The 26,451-nt window shown below is 40.7% G+C and overlaps 1 protein-coding gene and 1 long non-coding RNA gene across 2 annotated transcripts in view; one reads left to right on the top strand and one right to left on the bottom strand.

Annotated features, from left to right (window-relative positions):
• Positions 1-11,290: 11,290 nt before the first annotated feature.
• On the bottom strand, positions 11,291-25,237 carry LOC138664455 (uncharacterized). The gene is made up of 3 exons (XR_011318348.1): positions 25,101-25,237; positions 19,804-20,037; positions 11,291-11,760 (listed from the first exon to the last, which is right to left on the bottom strand). It is a non-coding gene; the product is annotated as an uncharacterized lncRNA (long non-coding RNA).
• The window catches only part of NTSR1 (neurotensin receptor 1), a 281,156-nt gene continuing 279,932 nt past the window's right edge, over positions 25,228-26,451 (top strand). Inside the window, exon 1 of the mRNA XM_069751164.1 lies at positions 25,228-26,446. Coding sequence (XP_069607265.1) covers positions 25,757-26,446 — 690 coding nt within the window. The 5' untranslated portion in view covers positions 25,228-25,756. The remainder of the gene's footprint in view (positions 26,447-26,451) is intronic.

Raw genomic sequence — 26,451 nt, 5'->3', positions numbered from 1 at the left:
AAGAAAAGAAGCGCACTCATTCAACAGTAATTCAAGAGTCCTTTATTTCCAGTAGTCTGACTCAGCGGAGGCCAGGGATTGTGCAAGGGAAGGAAAGTGAACGATGGTCATTTTACGCAGCTGTGCATCAACAGGTTGAACTGATTTTAGTTGAACCCATTGAAGCGCAGCTGCGTGAACCAGTCATCTTATCCTTCCTTCCTCTGCACGCACTGCATCACCTAGGACCCTAGAACAATGGATTTGTGCCAGCTAGGGCCCTTGGACACTGGAACTACAATTCCATTGGCCCAAGAACAATAGATATGCACCACCTAGGATTTAAGAATAATGGATATTCACTACCGTGGGTCTTTTGTCTCCCAAATCATAACATTATGGACATGAAATTACTTGTGTTAAAAGGTAGCTTCAAATCTCAGAGAGACAGAAGAGTCTGGGAATATAAAGTGATGATGACCTTTGACACTCTCACTGCAGGAATGAATGTGTGGCACGGATTTATGTCTTTTTACATCAACTAAGGAACTTGCCCCTCAGACTATGAGGGGTCATCACAACAGAGACCCTAATCAGAGGACAATAAAACAATCCTTATCTAAGAACTGGCCCAATATTTTTGGACATAACTGTTTATGACATGGTAATTCTGCTTCATGTCACCTGTCTTATCCATGGTTTTTCCTTTTTTTTTTCTGTGCTATGTTGTGCATAAATATGTGATTCTTCAGAATTTCTTTTAGTCCTTGCCTGATGAAGAGACCTGTGTAGTCTCGAAAGCTTGCAATTTCTTACCATCTTTTCAGTTAGCCATTAAAAGGTATCAACCACTGAGGACTCTCAATTCTAAATATTTTTCTATGTGTCTCTAACACTGCACCTGCTGTGAGGTGCAAAATTAGCACTCCTCTTACTGTCCCACATAATAATACGCTCTTTTGTGACTTCTAGTTGGTAAAATTGACCCCTATAATATATTAATGCCCCATGCAAGTGCCCTAGATAATAGTGCCCATATTTTGCCCCCTAGAAAATAATAATGCCCCTTGTGTGACCGTTCGACAGTCACAACAAACTTGGTGCCACTATAATAAGTGCCCACTTAACATTTAATAATGTCCATTGAGTCCCCCCTGTACTGCACCACTATACACAGTATGATGGACCCACAGCTTCACCTACACAGTATAATATCCCCACAGCTTCCCTCTACACAGTATGATGTCCCATAACTCCTTTCTACACAGTATGATGTCTTCACAACTCTGCTATACACAGAATGATGGGCCCATAGCCCCCCTACACAGTATAATGTCCCCACTGCTCCCCTTTATACAGTATGATGTCCCCACAGCCCCCTATAGGCAGTATAATGCCCACACTGCTCTCTATACACAGTATGATGTGCTCACAGATCCCCTATACACAGTATGATGTACCCATAGTTCCCTTCTACATAGTATAATGCCCACACAGCTCTCTATACACAGTATAATGGGCCCACATCTCCCCTAGACACATGATGATGTCTCCACAGCTCCTCCTACACTCTATTCAGTATGATTTCGCCACAGCTCCCATATACATAGTTTGCTATCCCCACAGATCTCCCTACATACAATATGATGGGCCCACAGCTCCCCTCTATAATATGATGTACCCACAGATTCAAATACACAGTATGATGCTCTCACAGATCCCCTATATGCATATGAAGCCTCTCAAATTGTGTGGAGCCCCACAGTAGTCCCACTCTGTATGTGGGGCCTTACAGTAACCCCCATACTGTATGATGGCCCCTTAGTTGCCCCCACACTGTACAATGGCCACCACACTACATATGGCCACTTAGTAAACCCCACACTGTATAATGGCCCCCACACTGTGTGATGGTCTCCACAGTAGTACTCCCACTGGATCATGGCCCCCCTTTGTAGGCCCCACTCTGTATGAAAGCCCCCATTGTAGCCTACACTTTGTATGAGGGCTCCCTTAGTATCAACCACTATGTATGAGGGCCCCTTAATAACCCCCAGTATGCATAAGGGCCCCCTTAGTAGCCAACATTATGTATGAGGGCCCTCTTCGTAGCCCCCACTATTTATGAGGGCCCCTTTAAAGCCCTATATTAAAATAAAAAGTAAACATGATATTCTCACCAAACTCCGGCGAGTCCAGCGACAGGTACTCTGAAATCATGTGCCTGTTGCCACGATGTTATCACGTCGCTCCGCCAGGGACCTACAGTTCTGCAGGCTGCAGACCTAAAGCAACCTGCAGTCTACAGAACCAAGAGTGATAGTGCAGGGAGACCATGTCTCCCCGCAATACCGTAGAGTTTAACTGTATCATAGCAAATACAGTTTAGGATGGCTGTTGATCCAGGTCGGCCCATTCAAGACAAGGGCCCGAGGCAACGGCCAGATCTGCCCCCTAGTAGCTACACTACGGGCCTATCCCTTTTAGTCCAAGGACAATGTCATTCTTACACTAATACCTCCAGTAAAATGACATATTAACCTCTTGAATTCCATACCAGTGACACGATAACATTAAACGTTCCATTAGACGGTAATCTGATTACCCAAATTGTTAAAGATTTGAACAGCTCATTCGTCCTCTAGAACACTTCAATTCCTTCTATATCGGATCATTAATTTCCCCTTCCAGCTTTTCAATGAGACAGGCCTAAAGCAATAAACAGGAACAATACATTTTCCTAAAAAAACACAATTAAATTGTAAAGGAGAACCAGACTGAGTAGAACAAATTAGTGTAATTTGTTTTGGCAGCGCTGCCTTGTTTCAATTTGCACTGAATCCAGATTAACAACTTTAATTTGATTGGAGTAACATTGAGGTCCTATTTGTAGTAATAGTGATAGAAGATGATTCCAGGAAAGCTCAGAAACCTAGCAAAATACGGGACAACTGCGGCGGCTGCATGTGCTGGATGTAATCGATGCATTTACATGTGTTCCTCATTAATGGAATGCTTTGAGATGTTAAATCCATCTCCGCAAATGTCTAATTAATCTGCTAATCTCCACTTTCATTCCAACCTTCCCGGGTGTAAATATTTGTAATTATTTCAAACATGGCAGACTTATATACCCTGTGTTATGCTAATACGCTGAGATCTGTCTCCTTTATTGCACGTTTTCATACCTTGTAAAATGCAATCTGTTAAGAACACAAAGCAAGGCAAGAGTGCTGCTGTTAATGCAGTTAATAAGGCAGAATGAATTTAGGGTGTCAGGGAATAGGACACTGGGTTGAAGAGTAATTCAAATAAGACTAAATGCTCCTCTTTAAAAAATTACATTTCTTGTGAAATAACAATTCTGGTTTACATTTTCTTAAAATGCGTGTTTTGTGCTACTTAGAAAGTGGATCATCATGGCTGAATATGTATTGTGCCAGCTAGATTGGGGTTCCGACTCTAAGGTAATATATGGTTTTCAGCAATGATGAAAGAACAATAGCAATATCAAACATGTGACGTGGCACAGAAACATGATACCATGACAGGAATACCAAGCATGGAAAAGAACTGTTGTCAGGACTCGAACTCAGCAGCTCATGCACTAGGCGGCAGCTCTTCCCTCAGAGCAATTCAGCTTGCTGGACAGTCACTTGCTAAACCAGACACTAGTACCTGTGTTGTTCCTGATTGGCTCACCTGTGATCTCCTGATTGAACACCCTACTTAAACCTGGCACCGCATTTCCTTCCTTGTGAGATTATTGAGCTCCCAGCCTTTAGTCTAGCTTCTTTCCAGACTACGATACCTGCTTATCCTCCCAACTATACTGCTGCTCCATGTACCGACCTCTGACGACGCTACCTGCTGGTGCGGTTCCTAGTGGTTGCACTATCACTACTCTAACTCAGGTCAGTCAATATCTATGGTCACAAGAAAGAAAAGTGGTCACTGTTCAAAAGATAGTCACAGGTCAGAAAAATTGAGAAAAGACCAGTAGCTGGAATGAGGAATATGGAGAACGGGAACAAGCTAAGGTCAGAATCAGAACCGTTATAATAAATGAAATGTGGATTACATCTGCGCTGCTGCGACAAATAATAGATCCAGATATACCGTTAGGGTGTTCGGGTGGTTTATTCAACGCGTTTCGAAGCTCAAAGGCTTCTTCTTCAGGAAGTTTCCACACAAAGATACCTTTGTGATATCTTTGTGTGGAAACTTCCTGAAGAAGAAGCCTTTGAGCTTCGAAACGCGTTGAATAAACCACCCGAACACCCTAACAGTATATCTGGATCTATTATTTGTCGCAGCAGCGCAGATGTAATCCACATTTCATTTATTATAACGGTTCTGAGAGGTCGCAACGCCGACCTGTGGATCTGCAGCAGCTGACAACTACACACTTGTACTGTGTACTACCAGGTGAGCAGTTCTCTCACAATTGATTAAGAACAATCCTGGGGATAAGACCCTATTTGCGCTTTTTTTGTCTCCTATCTTTCAATACTAAGGTCAGAATCAGGTGATACCAGGACAGTGACGAGGAGCAGACCAGAGTCCAAACCAGAAGATGCCAGGAAGAGTGACTAGGGGGAGGTCAGGGTCGTACCTAGGACAAACTAGTAACAGAGCCGCCAGGGTCATACTCAGGACATATCAGGAACAGATCCAGGAGGAGGCTAGGGTCATACCTAGGAAATAGAAGGAACAGTGACCAAGAGCAGGCCAGGGTCATAACCAAGAGATACCAGGAACAGTGACCAGGAGCAGGCCAGGGTGGTACCAAGGAAATAGAAGGAACAGTGACCAGGATTAGGCCAATGTTAGAACAAGGAAATATCAGGAACAGTGACCAAGAGCAGGCAAAAAGTAGAATGAGGAGATACCATAAACAACAGCTAGGATTAGGCACTCAACGATATAAGGAGGTTCCAGTAACAGTGGCCAGCAAGAGGCCACAAGCAATCCTGGAGAAACCGAGAACAGTGTCGATAAAGAATTCTTGGTTAGCATTGAAAGGTACCAGGAATAGACAGAACCAAGGGAACACAATAAGACAATAATACACAAGATAATACACGAGCCAGACCAGGTTATTAACAGAGCCAAAAGGTTTATCTGGTGAACGGTCAGGATGAAAGAAAAACAAGCATAGGGCTCTGATTCCTCAGCAAAGCTGCATTATCATAAGGCAGGATGGCAATGTAGCAGGGAATCTGTGCCTTTTCTCTATTAATAACCCTGGACAACTGGATTTTACAATTTCCTATGTCAGTGCTGTCACTACATACGCTGAAAAGTCCAATCAGTGATGAATTTTAGACTGTGCAGGGACACAATGGATTGACAAGGGAAATGGTAGTACTCAGTTGCCAATTCTTTGAGTTTCGGGAGGAATAACAGAGCAACACATAGCATAGACTTTTTTGAAGGTGCCCCTGAATTATTTCATGTAAACTGAACTTACGTTTATAAAGTCTGGGTTTGAAATTTATTAAGGGTCTGGGTTCAGAAATAATTTGGGGGTCTGGTCTGAGCAGCATATTTCTCAGGATACCTCTCACAGAATATTTCTGGGACAATGAAGTCCAATGATCATTGTCACATGGTGCTGACAGCATTTTCAGGATTTGCTCTGGCTCTTATACACATGTAGCTGCCATGTAAACATTAAATATCTTTTTGTCTTCAGCAGCTCTCTAAGAAGGTCGTCAAGATAATTATGCTCTGTTTTGAAAGTGACTGTACCCAAGGGGACCCTGTAGGTCCCTTGAGGCTTATAAAAGATTCATCAAGATCATAGTGGTTCTGCATCAGTTATTATGACATCACCGTGTTGTCCTTGATAAAGACACAGCAACGTCAAGACAAGACATGAGTACAACAATAGATCCTCAAATGTGTTGTCCGCTCTTGTATTAACGCTTTGATATCCTGTCAGCATATTCAGGAGCATTGAGTATGGATTTGAGAATGTTCTAATAGATCGAATGAAGATAATGGAGATACACTAAACACAAAATAAAGTGTCATTTACCAACTGGAAGTACAGTGAATGTTCATGCTGCCCAAACTACTGGAAGCATGAAACAGAACCTGGCTGCACGATTGCAGACATATCTTTTATTCTCTGATTTTCTCTGTTTTTCTGAGTTTGAAAAAGCCGGATGGGAGCGGCACCAAACTAGTCTCATATTTGTCTTTGGTTCCTGTTTGGCATCTGCTGGCACCTCTTTAGTTGATTACCAGGTCTCTCTTGTGCGTACAGCGCCAACTAGTTTCTTCTCAGCATATGGTCCCTGGCCGGCTTCTACAGACACAACTTTAGCTGATTAGGAGGTCTCTGTCTTGTGCATATACATGGAGAGGCGTCAATAAACTACAGTGGTGCGAGGAAAAGCCGGACTGGTCCCATCTCTGCCTATGATCCCAAGCTGCTCTTCAATCTATGCTCCAATCATTATTCTAGATAGCGCCAGTAAATACAATGCTCCCATGTATATTAGTGACTCATCAACAAATCAATTTTTATAGGAGAACATAGAATCAAAGATTACCAAAAATTAAATAAAAGGTTTTTATTTCTATTTAATACTCAAAAAGTTACATAATCATATTTAATTATATGGGTCTCATACAATATATTGTGAATAACTCCAAAAGTGTAAAAATAATGACCAAGGGAAGAACGTGTGGGATGGAAAAAGTGAGCGTCTATAATCCACATAACAAATCACATCAGGTGATGGTATGCCAGTTCAGATACTATATTGTGGGCTGCAAATTGCAATTCCTCATATCCGCATGACCGCATGGTCCCAAGTGTTAAATCCTATGCTCACAATTCCCTTAAATACAATTTAATAGAGGCAATAATTACCCATAGTGATGTCCAAATCACGTTCTGGCCACGGTCAGGAACCCCACAGTTTGGAAACTATGAATCACCTACATGTTAGGACTACCGATCATAAATAGATGACATATGCTAGCCAAGCCATCACTTATAGACAGGAGTACTCCTTTAAGATCTGGTCAGTATGAAAATTATTCCCAAGGTGTTAAGTCCCTCCACTAATCAATGCACTCAAAACCATTCAATTCTGAATGCAGCTTTGGTTGTGAAAGGAGTAGAAAATATCATGTAACTCAAAATAACTAGAGGTCCATGTTTGTTGCGCCAGGTTTACACTCTTTTGGAAGTAAAAGAGTAAAGTTCCCTAACCTAAGTTTATTCATGTGTTAAAAAGAACATTGTCATTGTTTGGAGGTAATGTAACGCAATTACTTCCTGTAGTTCCCGAATGAAATGGCTCATGCTCTGGATCTGTAGGGATTCTTTATTCTCCACCTGTCCTTTTATATAGGACCCTATTGAGTTTTAACCACCCAGCAGGCAGCTATTAATGAGTCTTAATGCCTTGGAATGTGGTAGCCTCCATCTATAAATATCGCTGATACTACATAATACCCAGCCACAGGAAGGAGGAGGAGGCACATATACATAGAGAAGGACCATTTTCTCACGTCCGCACCTTCCTGGCTTAATATAGCAGCAGAATTCTAAATAAATGACCGTTGTTTAGCCCTGGATGAATGAGATGGAAGAGATGAATGGGAACCACGTCCGGAAGACCAATGTCAGGCTTTAGTCTCTCTTATCTGAGCCCAATATAAAAATAGATGAAGTGGAAGTCAAGATGAGACCTGCTCTCCTTCTTCATCTCCAGATGTAGCAGAGACAAATTTGCTATTGAAATGGGCTGCATAAAACAAAATTCTGATCCACCAGCGTCTCTATTGTCTGTGGCTGTTTCTGTTATTGCAGCTCAATATTAACCATAGCAGACATACCAATGAACAAGATTAATGATATGTTTGGGAAAAAAAGACCTTACAGAAACGGTCAAATATTTGGATCCACCTGTTCTTGCAATGTTTTTCTGTGTTTTTACTGGAATGTGCACATTGTAGATTCAGACTAGACAACAAAACCACGAGGGAGACATATGGAAACAAGGAGTATAGAAACTTGTAAAATAAACAAGAATGTGTGTTAAACTTTAGATTTCTCAAAGTACCTAAGCATCCCTCATTTACTCTGATGACAGATTTACACCCCCTATGAAGACACAGTCTTGTATCTTAATTAGCCAGATGTAAATTGTGTTGGCCCAGAATCATAAACTGCTATATGAAGTATTGACTTCTACAGTTTATTTTCTGTTATCTTTGCAAAACAGCAATGCAGGGCCACTGAACAATGATGTTTGCTGATATGTTAATTAGATGCATTGTCCTTGCCTGCCAGTTTGTTTGCATTCTAAACAGAGGAGGAAAATCTATGCAAATAGTTTGAATAATCACATATTGCTACTTGATCTCATCGCCATTCTTCTCCTTATCTGTGATGCTGGACTGAAGGACACTTGTTAAATCTAAAAATAGGTTGCATGCCTATGTATAAAGAGTCTCAGAGATAGAGAGACTGAGAGAGAGGGACACTCAGAGATTCTGCCAAGACATGCATACATTCAAAGGACCAGAAAAAGGACAGTAGCCATTTTACATTATGGCTCCATCACGTGGAACAAGATTCTATCATTGTACAGGAAACAACCTAGGGGTTTTTGGCCACGATTAGAAGAATACAGATCTGCTCCATTGACCATCGCTGAACCATGGAGATGTTTGGAGAAAGCCAGGATTGGGACTCGCTGGTCACCTGACTACATGGATATGTTTGGAGAAGTCAGGTTGTGACTCTCAGGTTAACTGGCCTTGAATGGACTGTCATCTTCCGACTCTTGTCATTACCTCCTCTCTGTGTGCGTGCCACAGATGAGGTAGTGACCCTGGAAGCTCTAAAGTAACATCTGCCATTATCCTAGCGAGTCAGTGGAAGGGTGAGACTCTATAATGTACACCATTTTGAGGAAGTTTTGCTGGGACTGTTCTATGTGTTATCTGCCTGTTTTGTGGTTCAAAAAAACATTGTCACACTGTTTTACCCTCACTCTGTGTTGTCTGAATAGCCCTAAACCTATGTCTTCACATCCCCTTATTATTCTCTCAAGCAGCTTTATTACATAGGCACCTGGAATGGCTTCCAATGAACAGATATGCCTCGTCAGGAGTTAATTTCACTGGCCTTCAGAAAGTGTTTGTGAATATCAGGTGTGTTTTACAGAGGCAGTGTTGGTGCACAGCTTCATACTGTGCTGAGGCCTTTTCTACAAGTGTTTTACTCCAGAACACATAAAGAACCACTCAACTAAGATTAACAACAGTCTATCAACTGCTCTAAGAAATGAAGGTCAGTCCATCTGGAAGATTGCTAGAACCATGAGGGTATGCTCCCAGTGTATTTATGGAACTCATCAATCATATGATGAAACTTATTTTCATGAGAACTGCCCCAGAAAAGGAAGACCAAAAATTATCTCTTCTGCAGAGGATAAGTTCATTAGAGTTACCAGTTTCAGAAATTGCAAACTGACATCACCTCAGATAATAGCCAGTATAAATGATACACAGAAATTGAATAGCAGACACATTTCAACGTCAAGTGTCATGAGATGACTAGGAGAAGCAGACCTTTATGGTTGATTTGCTCTATAGGAGACTCTATTGAGGGCCGCAAACACGAAGAGACTAGACATTAGAGCAGTGTAAATCTGTACTGCGGTCTGATGAGTGCATGGCTACCACATCATTCTGCAACAAGATGACATCTCATCTCAGAAGGACCATCAATGTTTTGCGACAGGACAATGACCCAAAACCCACTTTCAGGCTATGTCAGGGCTATGTGACCAAAATGGAGGGTTGCAGGCTGCGCCAATAACATGGTCTACACAATCACCCAACCTCGACGAACTGGGATGAGTTTGATGCAAAGCGAAGGCAAAATAGTCAAGTGTTCAGAACCTCTGGGAACTCTTTCAAGAAAGTTGGAAGTCATTCAGGATGAAGTGCTTGAGAAAATGTAAAAGGGGTGTAGAGGTGACGTAAGGTGGGTACTGTGAACAATCTAAAGTTTAATACACATTTTGGTTTCTTTCACACGTGTTTCTGAAAAATCTATATATTGTATACTAAACAGATACAGTGGGCAAAAAAGTATTTAGTCAGCCACTAATTGTGCAAGCTCTTCCGCTTAAAAAGATGAGAGAGGCCTATAAATGACATCATAGGTGTACCACAACTATGAGAGTCAAAATGAGAAAACAAATCCAGAAAATCACCTTGTATGATATGGCAAGATTTAGTGTGCAAAATATGGTGGAAAATAAGTATTTATTTTCTCAGTGCTCAGTCGCAATACCAGAGATGACTATAGAGAAGGGTGGCACTGTTTCTAGAAGGAAGTTCTTATTAAATCCAAAGAAAATTTTTCCCCTTACTATATCATATCCCAAAGAATCAGCCATGCTACATTCTCCCATTAGTCGCAGATGAAATAATTACCTGCCATTGATTAACTTACAGGGCTGTTATGCCAAAGCCCCCTATACATCAGCACCTTAGAGATGTCTTGGAATACCCCTTCATATTATAACGGTTGATGCTGCATTTACCTCTTTTTCGTGTTTCAATTTTTTTGGATAAACATTTTTACGACAGCGTCTCCTTAATGTCAAATTCACATGTATTGTGTCTTCTTCACTAATCCAATTCAATGCAGTTCATGAGCCTTTGATCAAAGAGCAAGCAGATCTGCCGTCCAGGATGCCAAACCTTGGCAATGGCGGACTCTAATCATAAGATCATCACCCATTAGAACCCAGGCAGGATTCCTGCACCTTTTCGTCCATGAGGATTGAGCGTGCAGTATCTTTTGGGGACAGGTGTTTCTTAAAGGGAACCTGTAACCCCCAAGATCGAAGGTGAGGTAAGCCCACCGGCATCAGGGGCGTATCTACAGTATTCTGGAATGCTGTAGATAAGCCCCCGATGTAACCTGAAAGAGGAGAAAAAGAGGTTAGATAAGTCCGACTATTATCATAACCCCTATACAGGTGAATAGAGTAAATAGTGTGGCAACTTATCAATTACATTGACAAGGGAGTGAAGTGAGATTAATGTGAACCCAAGAGGTGGTACCCACATCTATCAGACATTTATGGCATGTCCTGTGGATATCAATAAATGTTTGAGATGGAAATACCCCTTCAAATTAAAGTTTTAACATCATACCACATTTTAAGAGAGCTTACTTCATACTATTTATTTTAAAATAAAATTAAAAGAGTAGCAGTGATATGCATATGCATAAATAATACAAATTCAACCTGCCTGAAGCTACCACCAGAGGGAGCTTATGAGCTTACTGCATACTGTTTCCATAGTGCATGGAATGCACTAATCTCCCCCTAGTGGAGATTTCAGGCATCCACAGGTGTATCACTCAATTTTAAAATGTAAGGAAAAAGGATCTATGAGCACTAAAGATTTACCATATGTCAATGTTAAACTGAAGGGCCGATAAAAGGTGAATTATCATTGCAAAGAAGATCTTTCAATATTTTCATAGAATCCCAAGCAGAGTCACAGGAGGAGGCCTGCGGTCTTGTAGCAGTCAGTAAAGTGTGACATGTCAGAGCATTAAGGGGATTATTTGGGTTCTTTCTTTCTTCAGTTGCACTGATGAGTCCGGCACTCTGCTCTGCCTTCTGTAAACAGCCCTCTGGGCTTTGTGATATTGTAATTGCAAATCACCATGTGTGGACAGATTTGTGGAGATGACTCAGAACATTTCTTGTGGGTGAAAATCTTCATTTGAAACAGAAATCAAGAAGGAAAAAGATACATAAGAAAACTGTCAGAGCTCTAACTCATACTCCCGATATCAGCAGATTCATACATGGACAGACCAAGGACATGGTCATTACTCCAAGGCTCACGTCAATCCAAATAACAGTAGCAGATTTATGAGCCATGTGCTGACTGAGAAGAACTGCTGAATATAGGGGGCAGTATTGCAGCATATTCTTGTACAGAAGAAACATTACTATAGCAGTTATATTCTTGTACATATGAGAAAGTACTATACAGTAGTAGTTATATTCTTGTATATAGAGGGCAGTATTATAGCGGTTATATTCTTGTACATAGGGGGCAGTATTATAGTAGTTATATTCTTGTACATAGGGGCAGTATTATTGTAGTTATATTCTTGTACATAGTGACAGTATTATAGTAGTTATATTCTTGTACATAGAGGGCAGTATAATAGTAATTAAATTCTTGTACATAGGAGAGGTATTATAGTAGTTATATTCTTGTACATAGTGACAGTATTATAGTAGTTATATTCTTGCACATAGGGGCAGTATTATAGTAGTTATATTCTTGTACATAGTGACAGTATTATAGTAGTTATATTCTTGTACATAGGGAGCAGTATTATAGTAGTTATATTCTTGTACATAGGGACAGTATTATAGTAGTTATATTCTTGTACATAGGAGCAGTATAATAGTAGTTATATTCTTGTACATAGTGACAGTATTATAGTAGTTATATTCTTGCACATAGGGGCAGTATTATAGTAGTTATATTCTTGTACATAGTGACAGTATTATAGTAGTTATATTCTTGCACATAGGGGCAGTATTATAGTAGTTATATTCTTGTACATAGTGACAGTATTATAGTAGTTATATTCTTGTACATAGGGAGCAGTATTATAGTAGTTATATTCTTGTACATAGGGACAGTATTATAGTAGTTATATTCTTGTACATAGGAGCAGTATAATAGTAGTTATATTCTTGTACATAGTGACAGTATTATACTTTAGCAATTATATTCTTGTACATTGGAGGCAGTATTATAGTAGTTATATTCTTGTACATAGGGAGCAGTATTATGGTAGTTATATTCTTGTACATAGGAGCAGTATTATAGTAGTTATATTCTTGTACATAGGGGCAGTATTATAGTAGTTATATTCTTGTACATAGGGGCAGTATTATAGCAGTTATATTCTTGTACATAGGGGCAGTATTATAGTAGTTATATTCTTGTACATGGGGGCAGTATTATAGTAGTTATATTCTTGTACATAGGGAGCAGTATTATAGTAGTTATATTCTTGTACATAGGGGGGCAGTATTATAGTAGTTATATTCTTGTACATAGGGAGCAGTATTATAGTAGTTATAATATTGTACATAAAGAGCAGTACAGTAGTAGATGTAGATATTTTCATGTATATCAGATTATCAGGCAGTATGATCATAATTATATTCATGTACATAGTGGCAGTATTATAGCACTTATATTCTTGTACATAGGAGAGGTATTATAGTAGTTATATTCTTGTACATAGTGACAGTATTATAGTAGTTATATTCTTGCACATAGGGGCAGTATTATAGTAGTTATATTCTTGTACATAGTGACAGTATTATAGTAGTTATATTCTTGTACATAGGGAGCAGTATTATAGTAGTTATATTCTTGTACATAGGGACAGTATTATAGTAGTTATATTCTTGTACATAGGAGCAGTATAATAGTAGTTATATTCTTGTACATAGTGACAGTATTATAGTAGTTATATTCTTGCACATAGGGGCAGTATTATAGTAGTTATATTCTTGTACATAGTGACAGTATTATAGTAGTTATATTCTTGCACATAGGGGCAGTATTATAGTAGTTATATTCTTGTACATAGTGACAGTATTATAGTAGTTATATTCTTGTACATAGGGAGCAGTATTATAGTAGTTATATTCTTGTACATAGGGACAGTATTATAGTAGTTATATTCTTGTACATAGGAGCAGTATAATAGTAGTTATATTCTTGTACATAGTGACAGTATTATACTTTAGCAATTATATTCTTGTACATTGGAGGCAGTATTATAGTAGTTATATTCTTGTACATAGGGAGCAGTATTATGGTAGTTATATTCTTGTACATAGGAGCAGTATTATAGTAGTTATATTCTTGTACATAGGGGCAGTATTATAGTAGTTATATTCTTGTACAAAGGGGCAGTATTATAGCAGTTATATTCTTGTACATAGGGGCAGTATTATAGTAGTTATATTCTTGTACATGGGGGCAGTATTATAGTAGTTATATTCTTGTACATAGGGAGCAGTATTATAGTAGTTATATTCTTGTACATAGGGGGGCAGTATTATAGTAGTTATATTCTTGTACATAGGGAGCAGTATTATAGTAGTTATAATATTGTACATAAAGAGCAGTACAGTAGTAGATGTAGATATTTTCATGTATATCAGATTATCAGGCAGTATGATCATAATTATATTCATGTACATAGTGGCAGTATTATAGCACTTATATTCTTGTACATAGGAGCAGTATTATAGTAGTTATAATCTTGTGCATAGGAGCAGTATTATAGTAGTTATATTCTTGTACATAGGAGCACTATTATTGTAGTTATATTCTTGTATATAGGGGCAGTATTATAGTAATTATATTCCTCTACATAGGGGCAGTATTATAGTAGTTATATTCGTGTAGATAGGGGCAGTATTATAGTAGTTATATTCTTGTAGATAGGGGCAGTATTATAGTAGTCATATTCTTGTACATAGGGGCAGTATTATAGTAGTTATGTTCTTGTAGATAGGGGCAGTATTATAGTAGTCATATTCTTGTACATAGGGGCAGTATTATAGTAGTTACATTATTGTACATAGGAGCAGTATTATAGTAGTTATATTCTTGTATATAGGAGCAGTATTATTGTAGTTATATTCTTGTATATAAGGGCAGAATTATAGTAGTTATATTCTTGTAGATAGGGGCAGTATTATAGTAGTCATATTCTTGTACATAGGGGCAGTATTATAGTAGTTATGTTCTTGTAGATAGGGGCAGTATTATAGTAGTCATATTCTTGTACATAGGGGCAGTATTATAGTAGTTACATTCTTGTACATAGGGGCAGTATTATAGCAATTATATTCTTTTATATAGGGGCTGTATTATAGTAGATTATGGTAGTTATATTATAGAACACAGGAAGTATTATAGTTGTTATATTCTTGTACATAGGGGCAGTTTCATAGTTGTTATATTCTTGCACTTAGGGAGGAAGTATTATAGTAGTTGTTTTCTTGTACATAAGGGGCAGTATTATAATAGTACTAAGGAATTAGAAATTTGACAGCATTATATTTAAACTCTAAAATCTTCTGCTTTTTATTATTAGTACTGCTGAGCTTTAAGACACTGTAGGAATTGACAACTTGATGTCAATTAACTAGACAACCTATGACCTTTCATTTGTCTAGGTTCATAGTCAAGTCTCCTTTTGGGACAATGATAGTGTTAATGATTGGTGATCTCATGACTTGGAGTCATTCACTTTGCGCTATCTTTCTTCATCCTAATTTATTTTCCTGCTACTACTAACTATCTATCATCTGACTCTTTGCCCTGAATTGTTCATCTCATTAGCTGTCATTAGTTTTATCTCCAAGTACCCCATTTTAAATATGATGGAGACAGTATTTTATGTGACCCTTTGGCACCTGATTACACGCTCCCTGATGGTGTATCTGACTGCAATACTAGTCTTTTGCATATGTCCAATGATAGAGACTTATAGAAACATAGACTTCTATACTGTACTTAGATCAGTACGAAAGGGAAAAACAAATTTAGTTTTTGTAATAATGGAAATCTATCTGTCCTTAATTTGAAACACTGTAACAAACTATCATTATTAGGTTATTAGGAGGGCTTCTTCTAGATTGGACACAATTGCAAAAAACTCTCAGATGTCTTTGCAGCAGTCGAACACATTTCTATTCACTGACAGCAAGAAGAGATGTTGAAAATAGTGAGGAATTGAAACTCAATATTGGATGACCTTATAAATATTAAGGAAAGTCCTTAGCCCAAAAGTATGAATGATCATAGATAAAGTACCGGTGATGAATTTGTACTTGATTTTATGGGTTTGACGCGTTCCGCACATACATCTTCAGTGCAGCTGAGTTTGCCATTTGGCACATCTCATGGTAAAATATGATGTTTCTAAAAGTGCTACATTATATCTTCTTAAAATTCAGCTACAAAAAACCTTACCTCTGCTATATCCGAATACTAGTACGCTAATTAGTCTCATCCTATGCCCTTATAACACCCTCTCTGCAGCATCAGGAGTGCGAGTGAGCGGGTAATGAGGATTTCCATGTAGGATATTACTCATTTATTTTTGACTTTTTGTTCTTAATCACATTGTTATTCTGTATCAATGAGAATAGCAGCACAGTGGAGTATGGAGCCTCCTGCCCATCATCCTGATTAGTTACCTGGCACATGATACTCTGGCATCACTCTGCTTGATTTGGCTTCTTCAGCCCTTCTGAATGAATTATAAATTAAAGTGTATCAGATATATAAAGATCATCTTTGCAGTATATTTTTCACTTTCTTAGTTATTCGTAAAAAATTTTTTCTTTCTTATGAAAATGAGATTGCTTGGTGTAACATTGTACCCTCTCTGCGCTCCACCTCTTATGTTGATTGATAGGGCTCCCTCGCTCTACCTGTACTGAGTCTCTGGCTCTCAGCATGCGCACTGACACTAGGCCTGGATTTAGGAGTGGGCCCAAGGGGCCCGGGCCCTGGGCCACCCACCAAGCGGGGGCCTCCCACCAATATAGGGATAAATATCTCAAAACATGTCAAATGCACGTCTCTTTGCTGTGAACCATTTCTAATGATAAGGAACATTTAACAAAAGAGAAACTATTGAAAGTGTAGGGACCTGGCTACGAGGGGAAGGTACCAGAAAATAGCGATAGGTTGAAGAGATGGGTTAGGGCTGGAATGAGCATGTTAGTGAGGTTGGGGAGCAGGTGGGAGGGGATGGGGTCATGTGCACAGGTGGTGAGGTGCGATTTGGAAAAGAGGCGGGTAAGCTCTCCTTCAGTGATGTTGGAGAGGGAGATTATTAGGGAAGGGCAGAGGTCTGGTATATGGAGTGGTTGGGGTGATGGAACAGTAAAGGTTAGCCTTGTTTGGTCTATCTTGTTTTTGAAGTAGGTGGCAAAGTCCTCGGAGGAGATGAGGGGAGTTGGAGGTGGCAGTGGTGGGCGGAGGAGGGAGGTAAATGTGCTGAATAGTTGTTTTGGGTTGTAGGATAGTGAAGATACAAGGTTAATGAAATAGGTCTGTTTAGCAGAGGTGAGGGCTAATTTGAAGTCAAATGTAGCTTGTTTGAAAGCAGTGAAGTCGTCTGGCAGGCGTGTTTCCTTCCAACGCCGCTCCGCAACCCTGGATGCTTGTCGAAATTTTTTGTGAGATTGTTATGCCAAGGTTGCCTATTGGTTCGTCGCACTGTGCCATGCATGAGAGGGGCGACTGAGTCTATGGCTGATGTGAGGGTGGAGTTATAGAAAGCGGTGGCGCTGTCCGTGTCGTGAATATATGGAGGACAGGGGTAGGAGAGAGTCTGATAGTCTGTGAATGTCTAGATGTGCGAGGTTTCTGCGAGGATGTGGTAATGGCTGGACATGGGGGGCAGGTGTGGAGGACAAGGATGAGAAGGTGAGTAGATGGTGGTCAGATAGGGGGAAGGGAGAGGTTGTGAGATTAGATAAGGAACAGAGGCGGGTGAAGATGAGGTCTAGTGTATGTCCATCTGTGTGGGTGGCTGTGGAGGACCACTGAGTGAGTCCAAAGGATGAAGTAAGGGCCAGTAGCTTGAAGGCTGCTGGCTGGCTGGCTGGTGTCAGTAGGGATATTAAAGCCACCCACCCCAGTAGGGATATACAGCCCAGCAGAAGCCCCTCATATATATACAGCCCAGCAGAAGCCTCTCATGCACATTCAGCCCAGCAGAAGCCTCTCATACATATACAGCCCAGCAGAAGCCTGTGACATATAGAGCCTAGCAGAAGCCTCTCATACATATACAGCCCAGCAGAAGCCTCTGACATATAGAACCCAGCAGAAGCCTCTCATACATATACAGCCCAGCAGAAGCCTCTGACATATAGAGCCCAGCAGAAGCCCCTCATACATATACAGCCCAGCAGAAGCCTCTTATACATATAGAGCCCAGCAGAAGCCTCTGAAATATAGAGCCCAGCAGAAGCACATCATATATATACAGCCCAGCAGAAGCCTCTCATACATATAGAGCCCAGCAGAAGCCTCTGACATATAGAGCCCAGCAGAAGCCTCTCATACATATACAGCCCAGCAGAAGCCCCTCATATATATACAGCCCAGCAGAAGCCTCTCATACATATACAGCCCAGCAGAAGCCTCTCCTACATATACAGCCCAGCAGAAGCCCCTCATATATATATACAGCCCAGCAGACACCTCTCATACATATAGAGCCCAGCAGAAGCCTCTTATACATATACAGCCCAGCAGAAGCCCCTCATATATATACAGCTCAGCAGGAGCCTCTCATACATATACAGCCCAGCAGAAACCTCTCATACATATAGAGCCCAGCAGAAGCTTCTCATACATATACAGCCCAGCAGAAGCCACTGACATATAGAGCCCAGCAGAAGCCTCTGACATATAGAGCCCAGCAGAAGCCTCTGACATATAGAGCCCAGCAGCTGTCTTTGATATAGACAGCCCAAATTTCTACAATATACATACATACATATGTACATGTTTTAATCTTTAAAGCCCTTTCAGGACTTCAAGGGTTGACATTGTCAGATATACTGTGTGAATTAGACTTTAGTGACATCATTAGTGATTTTGCAGCACACAAATCAAGGAAAGTGCCCGGATTGGAAAAAATGAATGATTTTACCTAAATTACTCTGCGTAAATGATTTTTGTAAATAAACTTGCGTTCGTTTCATTTTGTGTTTTTGCATTACATATTGCAGCACCTTGAAAAATGGGCCACCCTCCAAAATGGGCCCCGGGCCACCCACCTCTTAAATCCGGCCCTGACTGACACTGCAAGAGTCCAGCAAACAAGCGCACATTACAGGGACAGGCGCGCTATCAGCACTCTCTCCTTTTACACCTCCTTATGTAGCAAGCAACCACTACAGAAACAAGAGAGAGATGGCAGCACTCAAAGACTGACACTGTGGGCACCCATACGGCTCCTGCAGAGTCAATGCGCACTTGTAGAGTCGGAGATTCAGTTCAGACAGCACTTTACCCAAGTAAATGCGCACTGTCAATCAACCGGGACATAATTATAATAGGCGCAGGGGTTCCAATCACGCCCAAGCCAAAGAGACTAGGGGGGGCAACAAAGGTCCTTTTGCCCCATATGAAAAGACTATTACTACTAAAGACCTGTGTTCGTTGGGGGCCTCATTGAAGATTTTGCATTGAATCAACAAGCTTCAAGTTAGTCCACTGTGAATCAACATAAAAATATGTAGTTACATAAGCGTGATGGTGCATCGGACACTCTCATTGGCAAAAAGACTAAAGCACTTTTTCTAAACTAAGAAAGTGAAAACAATACAATGGATTGATACTTACTCTTGGGCATACGGACATTAGCGGAAATAAACCGAAGTCGAACCCTACTGAATTCTATTGAAGTATTGTGAATGGTGGATCCTGTGTTATCTACTATAAACCGAGGTGTGACAATCTGTCTGTGGTGATAATGACACTGCTGAAAAGTCTTCTGTACCTAACAGGAAATATTAGTATAGTATGAAGCCTAGTGGCCACTGTCAAAATAATACGATTTCTGATTTTTTTTTAATATAGAAAAAAAATCAAAAGTTTTAAATATACATTGAACATAAAAACCTGATTTAAATAATAGGTCGTTTTCTGTTGTCACGATTCCTTTATAATCACCTTTGCTCTCCTTTGCAGTCATAGTGAGCTGAATTGTAGCCATGGAGGTGAGTATTATCATCAACTCAGTCTCCCAAACTGCAATCCCATACAGACAAAAATGCTTCTTACGCCTTCTTTCTTGCTTCACTCCCTAAGTCCCCCTTTACACGTCCATAGAAAACCAGTACCGGAAAAAACAGATGCCACATATGAAGGAGACCTTTCTCTGAGCACACGAGAGCCCGAAAGCACCTGCAAATGACAATTCAAGGTGTAATAACAGATAAAGAACAACTATAAGTTTGTAAAATATGCAGGAAATTGTGGCAAACAGGACGCACATTTTAAACCATAAGGCCGCTCTCAGTGATATTACCGAATCTTCTACGAGTGAGCGGATGACACGCGATGTTTTCTATCAGCTCGCAGGCTGCACATACCGCAGAGCGTTTCTTGGCAGACACAAGGCATGTGCGATGTGTTTGCCCATTAATATCACGGCTACATGAGTGAAGTTTCCATGCTATTGTTGATACTGGAGCTGTCACATCTCCAGTGCTCCCACTAGGTATAATGGTATAATTGGTATATTCACAATTGTCTGAACATACAATCGTCTTATCTGAGACATAGTGACCGAAATTCAACACACAATTATGCAACAGACTGATTGATCTCGCCAGTAGCATAGCTACCGGGAAGGGGGTCAGATTGGGCGGTCGTCCCAGGCCCCGTGTTCTGAGGGGGCCCACCCGGAGCTACGCTACTGTAACTGTATCAGCGTGCACATTGCGCCGATACAGTTACAATTTGTGGCAGAGCATGGAGAATCGATCTCCCTGCTCTGCCACCCAGCCGCTATAGGGCCCCACAGCAGGCGATGGGGGGCTCAGTGCCAGCAGTGAGCCCCCCGCCCATCATCGCAAGACTAACTGTATCAGCATCTAGCCTATACAGCTGACCGCACTGATGAGAGAAGGAGCGTTATGCTCCCTCTCCCAACAACCCTCTGTCACCGACGCCGACACTGACAGTGGGCGCGATGACATCACTACTCGGCACCTGCGGTCCGGAGATAAGCGGGAGCTCGGAGCAACAGAGGAATCAGGAGGCAGAGAGGTAAGTATTTCTTTTTTATGAGGCTGCATTACACTACAGAGGCTGCCTATGGGGATGCATTATGCTATAGAGGCTACCTATGGGGGTTGCATTACAATTTAGAGTCTGCCTATGTGGCTGCATTATACTATAGAGTCTGCCTATGGGGCTGCATTACACTATGAAGGTTGCCTATGGGGATGCATTATACTATAGAGGCAGCCTATGGGAGTGAATTATGTTATAGAGGCTGCCTATGGGGGTGCATTACACTATAGAGTCTGCCTATGGGGGTGCATTATACTCTAGAGGCTATCTATGGGGGTGCATTACACTATTGAGGCTGCCTATGGGGGTGCATTATGCTATAGAGGCTGCCTATGGGGGTGCATTATGCTATAGAGGCTGCCTATGGGGGTGCATTATATTAGGGGCTGCATTACACTATAGAGTCTGCCTCTGGGGTGTGCATTATACTATACTGTATAGTCTGCCTATGGGGAGTGCATTATACTATAGAGTCTGCCTATGGGGGAAATATTATACTTTACAGTCTGCCTATGGGGCTGCGTTATTTTAGGGGCTGCATTACACTATAGAGTCTGCCTATGGGGGGGTGCATTATACTATATAGTCTGCCTATGGGGGGTACATTATACTACAAAGTCTGCCTATGGGGGTTGCATTATACTATATAGTCTGCCTATGGGGAGTGCAGTATATTATATGAAGACCTATGGGGAGCACATATACTATATGGAGGCTTATGGGGAGTGTATTATATGATATAGAGTCTGCCTATGGGGAATGTATTATGCAATATAGAGTCTGCCTATGGGGAGTGCATTATACTATATGGAGACCTACAGTATGTGGAGTGGATTATACTATATTGAGGACTATGTGATGTATTATGCTATATGGAGGTTATCTAGGGGGCCATCATACAGTGTGGAAATTACAGTGAGGGGGCCATCATACAGTGTTGAAGCCATTAAACAGTTTGGGGGATATTAAGAGGTCAGTATATATACAGTGAGGGGGCATTATACTATGTATAAGAGAGCATCATACTGTGTATAGGGGAGCTTTACAGGGGGGAGACTCGGGACATTATTAAATGTAAAGTGGGCACTTATTGTTATAGGGAATTCGAGTTACTCTGACTGTCCAAAGGGTACACACAGGGCATTACTTTTTAGGGGACAAAATGTTGGCACGGTTTTCTAGGGCACTTGCATTATTGTATTCTAGAAGGTTGCTTTAGAATTTATAGGGCACATAGTACCACACAGCAGATGCAGTAATAGGGACACATATGGCAGCAGCGGCTCAGCATTGGGGTATCAGCAGGATGAGGAGTTTGTGCAGGTTGGGAATAGATGGTGATGGGGCTGGAATGTGAGAAGTGAAATGTGTCTTTGTTGTAATCTGTGCAAATGAGTCCTGGCTGGAAGAAGTTGTCATGTCGGTCTGGGCCAGATGGAAAAGACGGGAAAAGTGAACGTTTCTATTAGAAAGAACATCAGCGGTCAGTCATTATCTGTAACTGTGCTGTGATCACTTATATGATCTGTAGGACCGGTATCTACCACTGACTATATGGCGGTAATTTTCATATTGGTCTTTATATAGAGATTATCTTCAGTAACAGCGCGGTCATCTGCTGAGGTTTTCCTCCAGTATTAGGGCACATCACCGAGTTGTAATAAAGGCTACCTGGTTAGGGGTCCACTCAGAAGTTTCGCCCACCTGAACCAAAATCATAGCTACACCTCTGGATCTCACCAATCATCATAGGTATTTCGCTGGTAGTACTGACATGCCAGCACTGTTTGACTGTCTGGTGGCGCCTCTCTACTGCACAGTGTGGTACTACATGTCATGTAATAGATGGGCCAGGATGAACTGCATTATGTCTTTTTATTATGTTTCTTTTACATAGACAGCGATTTATGGCTTCCAGCAGCTCTCTGACTTTTACACGGGAGGATCTGCTTTATCTGTAAGAGTTATCCATGTTTTTTCTCTTTGCTTTGGACAATCACTTATTTTTGGAAATGTGCCCTCTCATTAAATTGGAAACAAAGCTTTATCCTGCTGAAACACCAAGTGTTCAATTCTGTGTGAAAAACTAAGCAATTAATATCTCTGCAGCTCCATCATTAAGGGTTACACATGGGCAGCACGGTGGCTCAGTGGTTAGCACGGCAGCCTTGCAGTGCTGGAGTCCTGGGTTCTAATCCCACCTTGGACAACATCTGCAAAGAGTTTGTATGTTCTCCCTGTGTTTGCGTGGGTTTCCTCCGGGTACTCCGGTTTCCTCCCACATTCCAAAGACATACTGATAGGGAATTTAGATTGTGAGCCCCATCGGGGACAGCGATCATAATGTGTGCAAACTGTAAAGCGCTGCGGAATATGTTAGCGCTATATAAAAAAAAAAAATAAAGATTATTATTAAAAAGATTAATGTCATCTGTGTAATGCCGGACAGGTCCTCCGGTGCCAGAGGCGCTCATTGTACCTGCTCTCTGCTGCAGCCACGAGATCCGGAACACTGGCTCTCTCCAACACCTTATTCATTCACAATTTGATCAAAGGGGAGTGGAAAAATAATATTCTAAGAAAAAATTCCCATTTTTCTTATTATGAAAACTTTTAAACCAATTACTAGTTTTCCATAGAGTTATAGTATGGTCTCAAGTTACAATGTTTCCCACTTATAATGGTCATGCTGGAAGAAATGAATATTGTAACTTGAAACACCACATTACAGCAGAGTGGGGGGCACTCTGCCAGCGGCTCCTTAACCTTTTGTAATTGATTTCCCTACATGATACTGACAATCACCTGATGTCATTCTGTCATTTATCCCCCCAACCTGAACGGCAAGAAATTTCCCTGCAAAGGTGACTCTTTCCTACACCCCTTGCAGAGCAATCCAGGAATATTGCTGCATTTCTGCTCCAGTGATCATGTCGTAATACTGGGACAAGGGCACTGGAATAAGCACACAAACATAACGCATAGCCAATAAATAAGTATGATCTATCTGTCCGTCTCCTGTCTGTCTCTTGTCTATAATGTATCAATCAATTTATCTATCGATATACAGTATTAATATATCTTTCTGTCTACCTACCTAATCTATCTATCCATCTATCTCATATCTATCTATCCATCGATCTCATATCTGTCTATCTCCTAATATCTATCTATATCTTATCTATGTATCTATCACTCTATCTCTCATCTCTCCCATGTCTATCTTTTTGCACCTTTGACTGTCTATTTTGCTTTTAACTCATACCTATCCATTCTTTTTATCTCTTCTCTACGTCATATTATTGTTTTCAGCAGTATATCTGTAAATGTCACTCTGTTTCAAGGTCTGTTTTGCAAAGTGAACATGAAAAACAGAATGAATGGATAATGGCTTTATTCAACATTTTTATAGAAAGCAAAAATATTTAATTTTTGCTTTTTAAAATCTTGTTTTCTACTCAGACCAGGAAAATAAAATAATTTCACAAAACAATAAAACATTTATTTACTGCCTTACAATAATATGTACAACTGTTGGTGATGACCTTGGGCTATCTATCTATCTATCTATCTATCTATCTATCTATCTATCTATCTATCTATCGAATATCTATCTCTCTCACTCTCTATCTATCTAACTCTATCTATCCCATATCTATCTATCTATCTATCCCATATTTATCTATCTATCTCTATATCTACCTATCTATCCCATATCTATCTATCCATCTATCTATCTATCTATCTATCTATCTCTCTATCCAATATCTATCTATCCCATATCTATCTATCTATCTATCTATCTATCTCTATATCTACCTATCTATCCCATATCTATCTATCCATCTATCTATCAATCTCTCTATCCAATATCTATCTATCCCATATCTATCTATCTATCTATCTATCTATCTATCTATCTCTCTATCCCATATCTATCTATCTATCTATCTATCTATCTATCTATCTATCTATCTATCTATCTATCCCATATCTATCTATCTAATATCTATCTATCTATCTAATATATAGCTATCCAATATCTATCTATCTATCTCATATATATCTGTCTATCTATCTAATCTTTCTGTCATGTATGTATCTTTCTATGGATCATCAACTATAGGACAATTACCTTGCACCAGTAATATTGTATTACAAGGTCTTACCTGCTTTGCATTCCAGCATTTAAGCATAAGTACAGAGTGAGAGAGAAAAGAGTGAAGAAGAAGGAGGGAGAGGGAAAGGAGAGAGAACAGCCAGAGAAAATCACTGGAGCAAGGGGGAAGACGACACAGAAGCACATAGACTATAGAGGGAAAGGAAATGAGCACAGTATACCAGGAAAAGAGACTGCTCAGTGAGGGGTGGGGAAGGGAGGACTGGTGAGTGGGCTAAAAGAGGCAGGTTCTGTGAATGAAAAGATTAAGAAGACGACTATGGAACCAGGGAGGGACAGAGGAGTGAAGAAGAGGATGAAGAAGAGTCAAGGTTTTCTCCACCCAAGTCCTGTCTGATGCTTTCCACATTTTTGGAAGTGGCTGAAGACCAGCGTTTCCTGCCTGTTGATGGTCAACATTTGTGAAGGTTTTTCAGTCTGTTGATGGTCAACCCTTGTAAAGATTCATCTGCCTGCTGATGGTCAACCCTTATGAAGGTTTCTGTGCCTGTTGATGGTCAACCCTTGTGAAGGTTCCCCTGCATATTGATGGACATCCCAGGTAAAGGGTTTGCTCCAGAGTGAAGATCTCCTTTCTATCCTTAACCAGACAAGAAGCAATTTTGCTGATTCAAACACAAGACCCTGCTTCATCTAAGCTTCACCATGCACTTTAACGCAACTCTGCAGGTTCCTCTGGCAGATGGGGTGCAGTCTCTTCATGCTCAGGACTTTGTAGTACCCACCACATTCCTCATGAACATCACAAACATCAGCACCCAGCATGTTATGGCAGAGGGAGACCTAGATGTCAACACAGACATCTATTCCAAGATCCTTGTGACCATCGTATACTTATTCTTATTTGTGGTTGGCTGCACTGGCAACATTATCACTGCCTACACCCTAGTGAGGAAGAAATCCTTGCAGAACCTGCAGAGCACTGTCCACTACCATCTGGCCAGCCTGGCACTCTCTGACCTCCTCATACTTATCCTCAGCATGCCCATTGAACTGTATAACTTCATCTGGGTCCATCACCCCTGGGCTTTTGGCAACGCAGTGTGCAAGGGTTACTACTTTTTAAGAGATGCCTGCACCTATGCTACTGCCCTCAACATTGCCAGTCTCAGTGTGGAGAGGTACATGGCCATGTGCCACCCATTCAAAGCCAAAAGTATCATGTCCAGGAGCCGGACTAAGAAGCTCATTACTTTTATCTGGCTAGCGTCTCTTCTTCTGGCAACTCCTATGATATTTACTATGGGGGAAACCTATGGCTTGGGCATAGAAGACCCCGACCACCTTGTCTGCACCAGGATTGTGGAAATGTCTTCCTTCAAGACTGTAATTCAGGTAAG

The sequence above is a fragment of the Ranitomeya imitator genome, chromosome 2, assembly GCF_032444005.1.
Source record: "Ranitomeya imitator isolate aRanImi1 chromosome 2, aRanImi1.pri, whole genome shotgun sequence".
Taxonomy (NCBI): domain Eukaryota; kingdom Metazoa; phylum Chordata; class Amphibia; order Anura; family Dendrobatidae; genus Ranitomeya; species Ranitomeya imitator.
This window is presented reverse-complemented; position numbering and strand designations above follow the sequence as displayed.